Source organism: Labrus bergylta, chromosome 17, assembly GCF_963930695.1.
Source record: "Labrus bergylta chromosome 17, fLabBer1.1, whole genome shotgun sequence".
NCBI lineage: Eukaryota > Metazoa > Chordata > Actinopteri > Labriformes > Labridae > Labrus > Labrus bergylta.
Window position 1 is genome coordinate 16,705,438 of NC_089211.1, and position 15,662 is coordinate 16,721,099.

General features: G+C 39.6%; 1 protein-coding gene across 2 annotated transcripts in view; it reads right to left on the minus strand.

Annotated features, from left to right (window-relative positions):
* The window catches only part of fibcd1b (fibrinogen C domain containing 1b), a 120,259-nt gene that overhangs the window by 50,665 nt on the left and 53,932 nt on the right, over window positions 1–15,662 (minus strand). For both annotated transcript variants that reach the window (XM_020634649.2, XM_020634648.2), the window contains one exon: window positions 12,249–12,385. In XM_020634649.2, the coding sequence (XP_020490305.1) occupies window positions 12,249–12,385 (137 nt within the window). The remainder of the gene's footprint in view (window positions 1–12,248; window positions 12,386–15,662) is intronic.

The window sequence follows — 15,662 nt, forward strand, 5'->3', positions numbered from 1 at the left end:
AATTAATTCTTTATACACGCAGCTCTACATGCTTGCCGAAATAAAACAATCTCTCAGAGGCCCTTTCTTTTCAACATTTCCTCATCCGTATCGGCTGTACATAATGCACATACTGTTAGAAAACACTGAAATCACCAAAACTGTCTGTAAATGGGATTTGTATAATTGCTCACAATATGGTCTGTGTCCTCAGTGTGTCTGAGATTTGATGCAATTAAAAATATCTAACTTTATTTTTATTTCTTGTTTTTTTGGTTTCATTCTTCTTCTTAACTCAAGTCCTTTTCCTAAACATTCAGGTTTGTAATAAAACCAATAATCACAAGTCATAAAGACATAGAAACATAAATCACGATTTACTGAAATCATTTCGTCTGAACGATGAAACACCTCTCTCACCCTGTACTTTCTGCACCTGCCTTTTTTTTTTTTTTACTGAAGCATGGTAACGTAGGACAGCACAAACCGAAGACAAGGCCATACAGAAGACAGAAAGTACCTTTGAAGGGGAGAGCGGTTGCTGGAATATGTTTTGTCAGAGTGTCTGTCTCAGCAAAGCACCATAACCTAATGTATTGAGAGTTAACAAGGCTCTGGTTCTGTTCCTCTCAAATCGAGAGAACGGTGACGGGTCTTTGAAAAAGTGAAAGCTGTGTTCCAGGACTGCAAAACCGTTGCAGCGTGTCAAAGACATACAATCTGCACCAAAAAGAACTAGAAAACAACACTGGCCAGCTGAACAAATCTCTGGAATTTAACTTCAGTTTTCATTCAGTGTACAGGCACAGAACTAGATTTCAAAAAGATCACATTGACACAGGTAACATAAATATTAAAGGACACATATTGTACTTCTTTTTCAACAAGTTTGAATGAGTCTTAGAGCTCCTCAAATGTTTATTGCTATACATCCACTCTGATCCTGTATTTGATCATGCCTATAAACTCCTCTATTTCAGCCCTGTTCAGAACAGGCTGTTTCTGTGCCTGTAGCTTTAAATGCAAATGAGCTGTGTTCGATGACAACCCTCTGGAAGGGGATGGACCTTGGGATTTCTTGCACCATTCCCTTTTGTTTAATGTGAGAAGGCACACTCAGAGGGCAGAACCAACAAACATGATGAAAGAAAGCCAGAGCCATCCTAGCCTTTAGAGGGGCGTGGTCGAACACAGCTCATTCACATTTAAAGCTTCAGACACAGAAACAGCCTGTTCTGAGCAGGGCTGAAATAGAGGGGTTTATAGGTATGCTAAAATACATCTCAGAGTGGATGTATAGCAATAAACTTCACAGACATGTTTTGGGGACTTCTAAGACTTAAGCTGTTTGAAAAGGAGTATACGACCAGTGTATATATCCTGAAAAGGTGCCACTGTAAAGTATCAGTGCCGGCAAGACAGGACAGCAGTTTGTGTGTATGTGTGTCTGAGTTATTTATTTATTTATTTTTACAAATTGTGCCTTTCTTGCTTCTGTAACACAATGTAAATTCACACACTGGGATAGCAGGTTTGTATTGTTGTGGGGTTCAAGTACAAAGGTCAAGTGTCTATCCATCCATCCATCCCCAACCTTCCATCCATCCAAAAAATGTGTTGTTTCGTTCTACTGTTCCACAGGACCGCCCAGTGAAAAAGAGCTTTAAGCTTACGCTGTACAATGCATCACATGGCAACTGTTAACTGTTACCCTAGCTCAGGAGAATCAACGTAAAGGAGTCAAAAATGATCCGTCAGCAAAATAATCTTTATTGCCAAACAATGTCAAACAAATACTCACAGAAAAGAGAAAAGGGGGAGCAACAGATCAGAGGTTGATGGGAGAATGGAGGTCAGGTAGTGCCTCAAAGAAACCAAAACAAGGTCAGGTTTGCACATAACACAGCATATGTGTTTCACACTGCAAAGCAAATGAATAAATTAAAAGAAACATAAATGAAACAATAAGAAAGCAATGGAGCATTGATGGGTGCAAAGCCTAGTGAGATGAACTTTTCTAGCGTTTCTCTGGTTTTTAGAAAGTTTCTACAAAGGTGAACTCAAGTGGCCCTATAGTGTTAACGAGACAATCTCCAATCCTCACCGGCCATCACACCCAGCACTAGCTAAAAGGCTCTCGCATTGGCATGATCACATTAATCTCCCTGTAATCTCGGCGGTAGATGAAGGCTACTTAACAAGGCGCCTTAAGCTCTTCAGCAGGATTTCTGTCAACCAGAGCGAGCCCACAGCGTGCACAGACGGACGCCCTGACTGACAGACCAGAACACAGGGAGGAATCCACACAAGCCCTCTGAAGCTGATTGGGGGAGATTTACAATCTGGCATGTGAGTGGGTGGAAAACAGGAAAAGTGCCAATAGCTTGTTAGCTCCTGGCATGTACACACTGTTTGCACACTATGTTTATGTGTTTGCTGCTTTGGCAGCAGATGTCACTCGCTAGCGCTGCTCTATTTTGACTAACTGAAGATAATTGGTAAAATCTTCAGAGTGATTAATACATCAGCCGTAAGGGATTTATTTAGATTCGTATAAAGAATTACTCATCACAATCAAACATACATATGGAAATAGTTAAATAAAGTAGGACACAATGCAAATAGAATCAGCTCTTAAAGCGGCCTCCTAACCTCGCCTTTCATATGCTTATACAATTTGATGACATTGTTAGGAATATTGATGATATGCTGACAGGTTCAACAATGTCAGATAAAAGCACTCATAAATCCAGAGTAGTCTGCAGAGCTACTATCTTCAAAGGGGATTGAAAACATCTGTTGGTGAATGTTTTATAATCCTATCAGAGAGACAGATGTGTTCGGAACACCGAAGCAGCAGCAAAAGCCAACACATGGAGAAACACAATCGAACACAAACACACAGTCTCTCTCGCTCACAAGCGCACACACACACACACACACACATACACACACACACACACACACACACACATACACACACACACACACACACGGACGCACACACGGACGCACAGTTTCTGTTCAGCAAAAATTATTATTCTAGGCTTTCAGCTGTTACCTGTTTTTTGGAACATTGACTAGATGGGAACTTGTTTTTCTTATTCTGTTAACAGATTAGTAAAAAGCAGTAAAAAGGCCTTGAAATATCAGTGGAAAGAAAAAAGATGCAGTACAGGAAAAGACTAAGTAACACGACACAGTGTGGGAGAACTAAAGAAAAATCTCTATAAATAGGAATTACCTCGACTTTGAGCAGGCAACTTTTTTTTGTTTTTCCAAGTTTACATTTGATTATAAACACTTAACATGGTAGAACAATTTCGCAAAATTTGTTCACACTGAAATATTGACTTAATGATTGTGGGTTAGGAAAAGTCAAGGCATCAAAGCTGTTGTTTTCAAATGATCCTTTAAGGCACAAACCAAACTTGTGATTGTGCAAAAAAAAAAAGGGGTAAGAGACCATTCATGTCAACAGGAATTATCCTCTGAAGTACTTAAATATTTGCAAAGTTTTATCAAATTGCATACAGCAGTTGCTAAGATAGTTCATTAAAGCCAAAAAACTTTCAAAAAAATGTGATATGGAAGTGTCCTGTAAAGTTGAGATAATATTTCTTTGTCATGTAAACATAGAAAATCAGATGAGTCAGGGTAATAAAAAATGTAAGCCAATGAAAAAAACAAAAAAAACATGTAGAAGTTCTTTTTTTTTAAATCTTTTTTTTTAACTCACACTGAAGTACGCAAAACTGAAAATGTAGTTAAATTGTACTTTAAGCAAGACTTAAATGTTAGTGTTCAATTTTCCTTTCTTGCGAAACACCTGCAGAAAGTCACAACTGGGGAAAACAAATTCTACATTCTTTTTGTTTTTTCCAAACCAATAAACCAACAGAAATGAAATATTGAAGAGCCTGTGAGCCGCACAGCGTTACTGAAAAGCCTATACCGAACACTCAGAAATGCTCAAAGGGCACTCGGAGCCTCTAAAAGAGTGAACATGCTCACAGTCGTACATTCAATCTGAAACTTTTACATTTCAGTTCTTAGCTGAATTGAATATTTGAGTGTGATTGCAGTACTTCTGATAAAAGCACCATTTGATAACGCAGCCCCACACTGCACTCTGATATATCCACTCTCATTCATTATTTACGGCACGGTCATTTTTAGTCCCTTCCTTTTAACAAATAAAATAGTAATAATAGAATACATTACTCGAAGCTGTGAGGCTGTGTGTAAATAGCATTTGAAATCTCCTTTCACTGAAACAGCTGGACCCCACGCCCAAAGTATTACTCTATCTAAGTGAGGGGCTTGTTGCTTATACATTTTTAGTATTTGTTGGTGGGCAAGGAACACACATGAACACCCATTTACTGTATGTGGACATACAGTATATGTGTCTGTGATTGTGAGTATATGTTTTATTGGTATAATCCAATCTTCTCTTTCTGTTAAGGTAGGCAGAATGTGTAGTGTGTGTTTGTGTGTGTTTTGAAGTGGCTCGGGGCCGAATAATGACAGCTCCTTTTCCTTTATGTCCTATCTGCCCTCATCGCTCCTACATCTGTGGTCAGACAGTCTCCGGGGCTTGAGTTATGGCAGTGAAGATATACTGACCAATTTCCTCCGACAAGAATCCACATCATCCTGTACTAATGTCTCTTGTCCTCTCTGCTCTTCTTCTCTCTCTCTCTCTCTCTCTCTCTCTCTCTCTCTGTCTCTCTCTTTTCCACACAAACTGAAGGACACTGACATCTTACACTGTCTTGGAATAAAGAGAACCTCCCCACACATCGAAGGTTAAGTTCGAATAGCACAAGGTTACAATTTACTCGTGTTTCTTGGCGTTTCTTCATGTTCATGTTTGGAGGAACTAGTCACACATTTTTTTAAATATGTATTCCACTAAGATGTCTAAGTCGTCTTCTAAACACACAAATGCACTAACTAAAAAAAAAGGCTTGTAGTTTTCTTGTGAAAATGCACTTTTTACACAGGAAACTTGTTTTTTTAACAACAATTTTTGTGATGTATTGTGTTGTGTGTGTTAGGCCCAGGGATGTGTCCAGAGGGGTGGCCTCCCTAGGTGCCACCCCAGAAATTCAAACTGTGATTGGCTATTTGCGTTGTCAAAGGTGACTAATCTGGCTTTTTGCAAATGGCGGCTTTTAGTTTATTTTCCTTTTTTGCATTTTAAATTGTAAGTAAACACTTTGCACACCTATTTCATAAAACAGGTGCATAGGAAAGTAGTGTACACTGTATTGTGTGCAATAAACTAACTGGACATTTGTCAGGACTAAAACATCATCAATTAATGTATTTTTGTACGCAAGAGTGTGCAGGAGTTTGCATGCATTTCTTAAATTGAATTGTGAATTTGAACTTCTTTTTGTGTCCTTAATGAAACATGCATAGATGATAAATATGTTCAATTATCTTGTGTTTTAAAGTAGATACTATTGTTGAAGGTAGAAGGGGCAAATCATTCTATTTTTACTGGTGTTTATGTTTGTGTGTGTGTGCACACATCACAACCTCAGGCCACCCTTAATTAAATCGCTGCCCGGTCACCCCAGTCAAAAGAGTCCCTGGTTAGGCCTCATTTAAGTGATCCAACTGTGCCGCATGTTATAATACTTGAAAAACATGGTAAAATGTACGTGGTCTTTCAGTGAGAATGTGATATACCTCATGGTCCAAAATGATGACACATTGGCGTACACTAACTGTATGAAAGTAAAATATCTCAGCTGTCATTGTAACAAACTACTTTAATATTGTGGCAGACTCAACTCATGGGCATTGATTGTATGAGCTGAGTGAAGACACAAAGGTCAGCTGTCAACATTTTCTGCTAAGATTGGATGGACTATACATTTTTGTGTTTAAAAACGAATTCGATGAATCGATTGCTGTCAAGATGTGAACAGAATTAATTCATCGTTTGCCTACCCTACCTTTAAGGTCAAAAGCGTGACCGCAAAACGTTTGCTGAGCAACATCCATGCAGGCTTTAAGTGCTTGTTAAACTTGCTTTCAAAATAAAACTTTTGTTTATCGTGGAGTTAACATCATCAGATATAGAGCTAAAGTCAAATAGTCAGATACTAAATAGTTACATGGCATGAATGCTAAAGTTTAACCAACATTAACCACCAGTTGTACCAGGCCAAGTAAGGCCTGTGAACACGTCTTGGTTTACTAAATCTAGAAACTGCACTGTACTGACGATTCAGCATCCATTTCCATAAAAAAAAAAAAAAAAAAAGCGTTTCATTTCTCATACAAGTGTTACAAAGTTGCACTTCAAGGAAAGGTTTTTTTAAGGTCACCTTTGCTTTGATTGACAGGAGGATGTCTTAACCTGTTACACTTAGCTGTTGTGATTTCTGCTTACACCACCCACCTCAGCTCCATAGTCACGATACACACCATATGGCCTCATTTGGATTTCTGACTCTGACAGATGTCAAGATGAGAATGGAAGCTTAAAAAAAACCTAAATATTTTTCCACATGCTGTAGATTTTTTTTATGAAGGGCGTATGTTCCAGAGCAACATATTTTCATCATCATAACAGTTGCTAATGCTAATATTAGACTGATCTGTCTATTTTCATACTTAACTTTTATTGCTAATACTACACATTCTTCTCCCATTCTTACTGATATTGTAGCTTTAAATCTATCTTATTCATTGCTTTTGTTCCTGCATCTCCCCCATCCCACTTTCCAAGTCCAACACAGTTTGGGCAGATGGCTGTTCAACATGAGTCTGGTTCTGCTCGAGGTCTTAAAGGAGGTTTTCCCATCACTGTAACTTTGATGAATGTTGCTTTGCGCTGGGCTAATGGTGGATTAATGTTGTGTCTTTGTAAATACTTTAATGAAGCGTAAGTTCTTTAACCTGCTCTTTTTGTAAAGTGTCTTGAGATAACATTTGTTATGAATTGACGCTTTACAAATAAAGATGGATTGATTGATGATCAACACCTGGCACTCTGTAGCTTTAGCTAGAAAAAGATGTTCTGATAATCGTCTGTTGTTTTCTCTTCTTTATTTTCTCTTTTGTCTGGCTTCTTTGCATACAAACAGGAGCAACAGACATCCATTTATAAGTGATCTATGAGTCATTATGCCCCAGATGATGTTTTTTTTTAAAATTCTTCCTTATGTTCAGCTTATTTCAGCTATGTCAGTGGTATCTCATATACTGCATTACAATTAGTGCCATACAATAAGAAAAAAAAAAAAGAACAACACCCTCGTTGCTGTCCATTAGTCTTGTTTATCTCTTCTCCTCTCCTCTCCTCTCCTCACTTCTCCTCTCCTCTCCTCTCCTCTCCTCTCCTCTCCTCTCCTCTCCTCACTTCTCCTCTACTATCCTCTCCTAATTTTTTTAGGGTATAAAATAATCCCCTCATCTGCTTTTGTTTCACATATTTTCACAACAAGCCCTTGTAGGTTTCCTGCATACGACTGTCTGCCCCTGTCCTCATTTGCTTATTTGTATTCATGTCATCTGTTTTTGTAAAGAGACAAGTATGGAGCAAGTAAACTGATGCCACACACTGCAGCATAAGCTAATTTGGAATGCCCTTCCCTAGATGGATTATTAAAATACATACAACTCAACAGATACACAAAAAACAGTACCAAACAAACACAACAATAAAAAGAAAGGACAGTACAGGATACAAACTATTACACAATAAAACAAAGTAAAACAGGAAGAGCAACATTATACATGACCACAAGACGGAGTCCTCTTTAAAAACTGTTTCAAAATGTCTCCAGTCCAGTTTGAGCTCTGCAGGTACAGCAAAACCTTCCACGTGTTGATCCCTATGAACAGATGACGATCATCAGGTTCATCTATTCCCACCTCTGTGTATGTAGACCTTTTGCTCTTATTGTGTGTTTCTAGTTCACCTTGGGCTTTTATTGTAGGCATTCAAGCATGGTTTTTTTCCAGTTAATTGTTCATCGATTTATCCCCTCCTGCATTTTTCTACTCAGTCTTTGTGTAGTTGTTTGCCACAGACGTCATCGAACTGAACTTGGCTTCTTATAACGATTTCAATCTCTAATGATGTATGTCTGGATTAAGCATTCAAGTATTTTGTTTTAAGTCGGCATCATTCTGAAAAGTTGAGACCCACCAACTTAAATAAATAGATTCAGAAATGTACTGAAATTCAAGACCAACATGAAAAAAAAAACGGCCTCGCGTGACTTCAAATAGAGGAACAGTAATTCAGTGAAAAATTCTTCATTATTAATTTCTGTTGAAATCTGAAACTGCAAATGTGGGTGGCAAGGTTAGATTTAGTTTGTTTGTATATTTAATTGTGAATTATATGGAGAGTTATGTAAAATAGTTTTACGATTTTGAGCGCATTTGCCTGTTGCATTACATGTAGCTCATAATTGTGGAAAAAGGTACTCAAACCCTGCATGGCAACCCACAGAGTAAAACTCTCGCACGTGCAAGAGAGATGGCTATGAGCTCCAATGATTTTAAACACCGTGTGGAATAGATTGAGACATATAAAGCGACATATGAACACATGAGCACACATCCTCCTAAAGGTCACTGCTGCCTGATGGTTCAGTTCAGCAGATCGACATCTAAATCTGGAGTCTTCTTGTCACCGTTACTTAAGACAGCTGCATTATCTCTGACGCTCCCTGGGGGGGCCAACTTTTATCTGCACATACGATAGAAGAGAAATATCTTATCGCCGGTCACATCTGAGTAAATCCAATCGGAGAACAGAGAAAAAAGAATTACACTGCAGTCTCTCTATGTTGTGGTTTTTTTTTTTTTTTTTTAAATCCATATACCTCACACTCGCTCTTCCAGTCTCCACATCAGATTTTAATGTTTTTCTTCGCGGCCTTACTTTCATTTCTTTGTCTCTTTGTCTCCTGGGAGCCTCGGTTCCCTCCCTCCCCTAAGTAACCTGCTCATCTCTCAGTCTGTCTGCAGCTGCCTCTGCAACAGTGCTGCGCTACGTCAAAGAATGCTAATAAGGTGGCGGCATATGGCTCATTCCTTATTTAAGCGGAGCCATCAGACAGACAGTAAGCCACTCAACTCACCGAGCGTCTTCTTTTTTTCCCCCCTTACCTGCCCTGGTTGGATCACACCACGCTGATCTCTTAATGAGGCTCACACGTTATCACAATCAGCTCAACACACCAGGAAGGATCAGTCTCTGTGACATTATCGTTTCAATCTGCGCTGCTATGTAAATCCCTTTAAAGGACAAAATGCAAACACTTGTACATTGCACTCAAAAGGGAGGGAAAGTGTGATCTAAAAGCCTGCTTGAACTCACAAGCTGTTTCTGTGTGGGTGCCAACATTAACTTGTACATTCGCACAAACACACGCACACACATAAGCATTTACCCGCTGACAGGCCGGTATGTAGCTCTATTCCATCATGCTGTGCTAAGCACTCTGTCACTCCGACAGTCCTGTTTTTATGTGATGATAGGAGGCTACGACCTTGCCTATCTCACACGGTTAGTAAACGATTTACACACACATACAAAATTCATTGTCATGCCAGTTTGTCAGTGCGCCATGCTGAAGTTTGATAGGTGCTCTACTTTACGTGTCGAGGGGGCAGAATCATTTCATTCAATGCTCAACTGGTATTTTGTTTAGTTTTATGTTAAAATACCAAAAAAAGGAGAATATATGAAAGCACTGAGCCAAAGTGGCCCCAAAATAGTATGTAAAAGTAGAGTAGTCTAGTTTTGGGAAGTCCAAAGTGGACATTTCCATCCATACGCATAGTGAAAATAATAATAAAAGCCTTATAGCACCAGTCAAAAGGGCACTTGTCGAGTCTATTTTCCTTTTTTCACAGCCAATGAGTGTGAGAAAACCTATTTACAGGCCTGAAAAATGATTTTTATTAAAATACACTTTTACACCTTGAAACATTTTCACACTTTCAAGAAACGAAGGCCTGAAATGCCCTACTCAGGAAGTTTTAAAATATCCATCAGAAGGCTGTCAACAAGACGACATCCCACCTACGAGCTAAAAGATGACAGCGTATTTGATTTGATAACCAATTTGAGCAGATTTAATTTTTCTCCCCCTTGAAGCATGTGGAACATTTCCCATGCTGCTTTGCATGCAATGAAAGAAAGAGAGATTAATTCTATGTTCTCATTTGCAAATCAAACTATGAATAGTTATGGACAGACTCCAAAATCAGCCACGAGACGCTTCATGTTCATGTGGATTCCTGCTGCTGAAATTTCAAACTGCTTGTGTTACGAGGGGCCTCAGTTCTCTATTAGGAACCGCTCTGCTTTCCCTGAGGACTGATACAGTACACTTCAGAACAAAGGGAAATAAATGTCTCTAACCAGTGAGATGCTGTGTGTGTGTGTGTGTGTGTGTGTGTGTGTGTGTGTGTGTGTGTGTGTGTGTGTGTGTGTGTATGCGCAAAACGTCTAAACCACGCTTCCAAATATAACTTCAAACAGCTCAGTGTCAATGTTTGTTCACCTCGCTGTCTCTCATTCCCAAAAGACACAACGCTTCCCGTATACAGTCTCGCTTAAACAACACTGTTTACTTTAGCAGGGCCAGACAACTGACAGATGTTTGATCAAGGAAGGAAGCACACGCTTAAAGAAACTCAAAGTGTCTCTTTCTCCCCCCTCTGCGCTACCTTTTTAGAAATTAAAACCCTCTCAAAATATAATCACAAAAAGCAAAGAATGTAAGATCTACAAAACCAGAACATAAACAGGTTAGACGTTCGCCATCTGTAATAGAGTTTTCTGTCGTCTTTTTGTTTTAGTTTGATGACAACTTTGTTTGCAGAGACTGGGTTTGAACACTTTGTATTGCTTTTATTGCACTGTCATCCAATCCATCGTCCTGTGAGATATATATTCGATTTACAGAAATAAAGTTGCTATCATTTGTCATACGACAGCTTAACCTTCACTTTGAATTTGTGCCCTTGATATTATAAGACCTATTTCATACTCTACGTTTCACACAAACAAAAGATTTCACTATGACTCATCGGAGGTGTTCTGGTTTTGTTGTGCGTATCACACTTATGTGTTCGTTTTTGTCTCTCTCCTCTTTGTTCTGTCTTTTGTCAACGCTACACCTGTTGGCGTTTTTGTTTTTGTTTTGAATAATTAATATTCCGTCTCCTAAATGAAAAACAAAGCAAAAAAAAAAAAAAAAAAAGAAAAAGATGATGGACTGTCTTCAAAGAGGGCCACGTGAAACGTGTGCTTAAGATTTCCCTGGGCCCTCAGCGATGAAACTTTGATGAGCCCTGTTCGGATTGATACATGAGAATCCTGAGGCGGTACAACTGTAATCACAGCAGGTGGCCAGAAAAGCAGCACTGAACCTTGAGAGCGGAATCACTCGGATTGTGTGTGGAGGCGATGTTGCAGGTGTATTATTTGGTAAACATATTTGTAAAAGCAGTAACAACAAGAAAGCAACCTTTTGTTTTTAACCTCGTGAAAAGAGACTTTGTTTCATGGAAGATCGACCTCCAGCGATTAAAATAAGCCAACATTGTTAAGCTTGTTTTTGAATTTTTATCCTTAGGAACTGTACAACTCAAACTTTAAGGCTATTACACTCAATCAACAACAAAAAGAGATTCCACCATTGAAAATGTGTCAAAAAATTTGTTTTTTTTAGAGTTTTTTCTGGCTGATTTTGCACAAAAATGACACATGATTTTTTTTTTTTACATTTGAATTTTGATAAATGTATAAACAGAGAGTAATGGTTGTACCCTGGGTGGTAACACAAGTCCTAACATTGGTGTTTTGGCTCAATGTACGAAAGTTTCTTCCTCTATGTTGCCTCCATGATGTCTCTGAATAAAAAGAGAGCAGTCTTCAACAAACGTACAACCCAGTGACAAAAGAATTCAGAATCTGGGAGGGATCAGAAGCTTTGGCCTTCTGTTGCAAGAGCTGTACTAATAGTTGTATTTTTCAGATCATTTTTAACACAACAATGTGGAAAACAATTTTCAGTGGTTATTTTTCAAGTCCTGCCTCTGCCTGCCCATTGTTACAGCGCACTCATACGATGTTATGAAAAGGGGCCCACCTGCAGGTTGCAAAAAGGTCAAACACTTTGTGTGTGTGTGTGTGTGTGTGTGTGTGTGTGTGTGTGTGTGTGTGTGTGTTTTTGGAAATGTAACATGTCTGTATTTTTTTTTTTTCTCTGACTCACCGTCCAGCCTCCTCCGTCTGTCGTCATGTCGCAGTAGACCTGGAAGCCTGCGGGGTGGTGAACAGGAAACACGGAGTAGATGCCGTCCTCTCTCTGACCGCTGGCGTACAGATCGCCACAGTCACGTGGACGCGAGCCTGATGGGAGAGGAGAGAGCAGGTAGACAGGAAATACATTAGGGTCCAAAGTGGCTGGAAAAGGGAATCAATGCTTGGAACAGTAAAGTTAAATCAAGGAAAAAGAGAAGATGAGGATCACATGGCACGCTCTTATGTAAACGCGGAGGTGCAGTTATGATTAATGCTCATGTGAAGGGCTAAGCATACTCAAGTTTCTTTACATTTCTCCAAAAGCATGGCTCTTAAAAGAACAATAAAGAGGTAAGAAACGGCTCTTTTAAGGCCAAAGACACGAAAGAGATTGATGATGAGACAAATGGGCGGTGATCGATGACGCAGTGGGACTACTGAGTCTAAGTGTGGCGGAGATAAGAACCAGAATAAAAAACAGGCTTCAACGCAAGTAGGTCGAAATGAAGACAAAAAGGCACACGGGTGGAGCGCCGGCGTGATGCCACAGAAGAAGAAACAGATGTATAGTGCAGAGGCTCAGATTTGCGATAACAAAGTTGTAGGGAGCAGGAGGAAACCAAAGACGTATGTAAGTCAGGGAGAAAGAGGAGGCTAAGATGGAGCTTGTAAGCCACAGCCGAGCAGAACAGAAGCTGCCTTGTCCGCGTGCCTCTGAAGCCCGGTGTTACACGAGAGGATGCATAATCATTTCCCCAGGAAGCAGGAGAGGAACTCTATGACGAGGACAATGTCATAGATTATGCATACGAACCCTTCAACGGGTCAAACTGCTCAAATTTAAAAAAGGTCAGGAGAGTTCTTGGAAAAGGCGTTTCAAAAACATTCACAGTCCCTACACGATAAAGAATGTTTGATCTCCCCAAAAGCTTGTCTGGGTTCTCAGTGTAAGCCTCGACTGCTAAGCTTCCGACTTTCATCATCATCACACATAAATGGTAGCATTTCGCACTTCTTCTTCTTTTCATTAGAGGAAAACGGAAGATGTCTCGGTTCCACGGGACATTAAAAAGGAGACGATCGTCACTATTCTGGAACACGTAACGCAATAACAAGGGCCTTCAAAGTTTTTCAGCTTAATGATCCCTTACAGCAGACAAATGTTTCACCCGCTTTTGTTATCAGACCATTATCAGCTCTCACCGCGATATGAATACTTTTGCCCGAGCCAAATGTACATATTGGTAGGCAAGAAGCTGCTGAAGGGCCTGTGTCCATTAGGGCATTAAGTGTGTCTCACTAGCGCTTACTGTTTCTAGGTTACGAAAGTCAACTTCTGCCTTTTCTTGCTAGTGTCTGTTAGGTCTGTTTTTAAATTAGCTCCATGTGCTAAATGTTTTCCTTTATTTGGGGTAGTATCACCAGGAGAACATAAAAGAAAAAAATAGGAATCCTGTCCTGGCATTGGCAGCAGCTTTAAGCCTTGAATTGTACACTCTTAAAGAGGAGTCTGATATGTTTGTCGTTGTTGTTGACAAAGCTGATATCATATAAGTGTATGGTGAGGGTGAACGGATATTGACTGGTGTGGCGGTGTTCCAAAAGTGAACCTATTTCAACTGAGAGCGCTTTGAGCCCCTTTTTAGATCAAGTAAAACGGTGATAAAGTCATGAGTTCAGACACTTTGTAAAGGCCTTTCCTCATGGCAACACGCTGTCAATGGACACAAGCCCTAATCGTTCATTCATCATCATCATCATCATCATTACACACACAATGATGTTGGCAGCCATAGGTAGTGTGTTGCCAGCAATGAGTCATTACTGTAACACAAAAATGACTGATGGAAACGGTTGGCTTTGGTTGTTTACATTGACACTTCTTGTTTTGTGTTTTTAAAAGATTATGTTATTGGTTCAGGTTATAATCTCAAAGACTTTTTTTCGGTTAAGGAAATGTTTCTTTTGAGTATTCTATGGTGTTAAAAAACTGGTTATGAATCTTCAATCACCAGCGGTATAGAGTGACTTCTATTAGCTCAGAGCCATGCGCGTCACCAACACACCTCTACCTGTGATCACCACCTCATTTTTCAACTGTTCTAAAACAGAAGATCAAAGATGGTGATTTACTACAACAGAGGGTCCAGGGCAGATATCAGTGCTGACAAATCAAGTATTTCATACAGTAAACAATATTTCAGAACTACAAGCTGTAATTGTTGTAACCTACTGTGTCAAAAAAAAAAGTTACCTGCCACGGCTGAAACCATTTCTTATTTACCTCTTGGATTAGCTTGTTGTCATTTTCCACTCTTTAATTCTTCCTGTAATTACAGCCTGCAGTTCCCTTCCTGCTCTGCTGTAGGTATTAGTTCTCAGATTCTGTGATCCAGCCAGGTTCTCACGCTTATCCGTGTGTATCTGTTCCCAATCCCCTAATCAGCTCTCCAACATATATACCGGCCACTTCAACTCAATTCCCTGCCAGATTGTTGCTTGCCTGTTTGCCAGATTGCCGTGCAGCCTGCCTCATCACCTGTTTCTAGCTGTCTGACCACTGGAAACTCTTTGCCCTCATTTACATCTGATATAAACACCTCAGGTTGTACCAGGACACATTATATAATTATGTTGTGTGAAAACTGACATCCAAATTAAAATTTACACCAATTTACAATTTATAATCTCAATTCATCTCATAAAACTCCAACTGAGATAAACAGTGCTGGTTTAAATCCCTTTTTGTGAGCGAATGCTGCTTGCTTGCTGTCTGTGACTGTTGTAATATGTATTTATTTTATTGGCTGTGTTTGTTGTGTCCGTGCTGTCTTCCTGTATGTAAACAGGTGTGACAGCCCCAGCAGCCAACTGGCCTATCAATTTCCAGCTCCCGCCAATGATAGGCTAGATAGAGGTCTTCCCCACTATTAAAAGCAGGGTGATGACATCACTGCGGCGCAAGGGGAACCCCTTCTTCGTCACTTTCCATCCAGCCCCCTTCTTTTGTTCATTTACTGTTCTTAGTTTGTTTTGTGTTAGATGTGGTAGGGGGGAATCGCAAGTTACTTTAGCTTTTTTTTTTCTCATGATTGGTTAGTCAGAGAGGTAAGTTGGTTGTCTTTTGTTTTCCTTGATTAATCAGGTTAGATTGGTTGGTATCAGATAAACTCTGTTATGTTTGGGTGTTCTTAGTTATTCATATTTTTTTACTAATATAGCCCTGTACATTTTTTCCGTCCCCTAAAATAAATAATGTTCTGGTTAAAACTATTCTCCGTGACTGCTTGGGAAGTGAGGGATTTGGGCCTTTATGCGTGTTGTGTCTTGGTCTCCCCTGGACGGAGCGTAACAGTTACTTTTACTTTTAAGGGCCTTGCTAAAG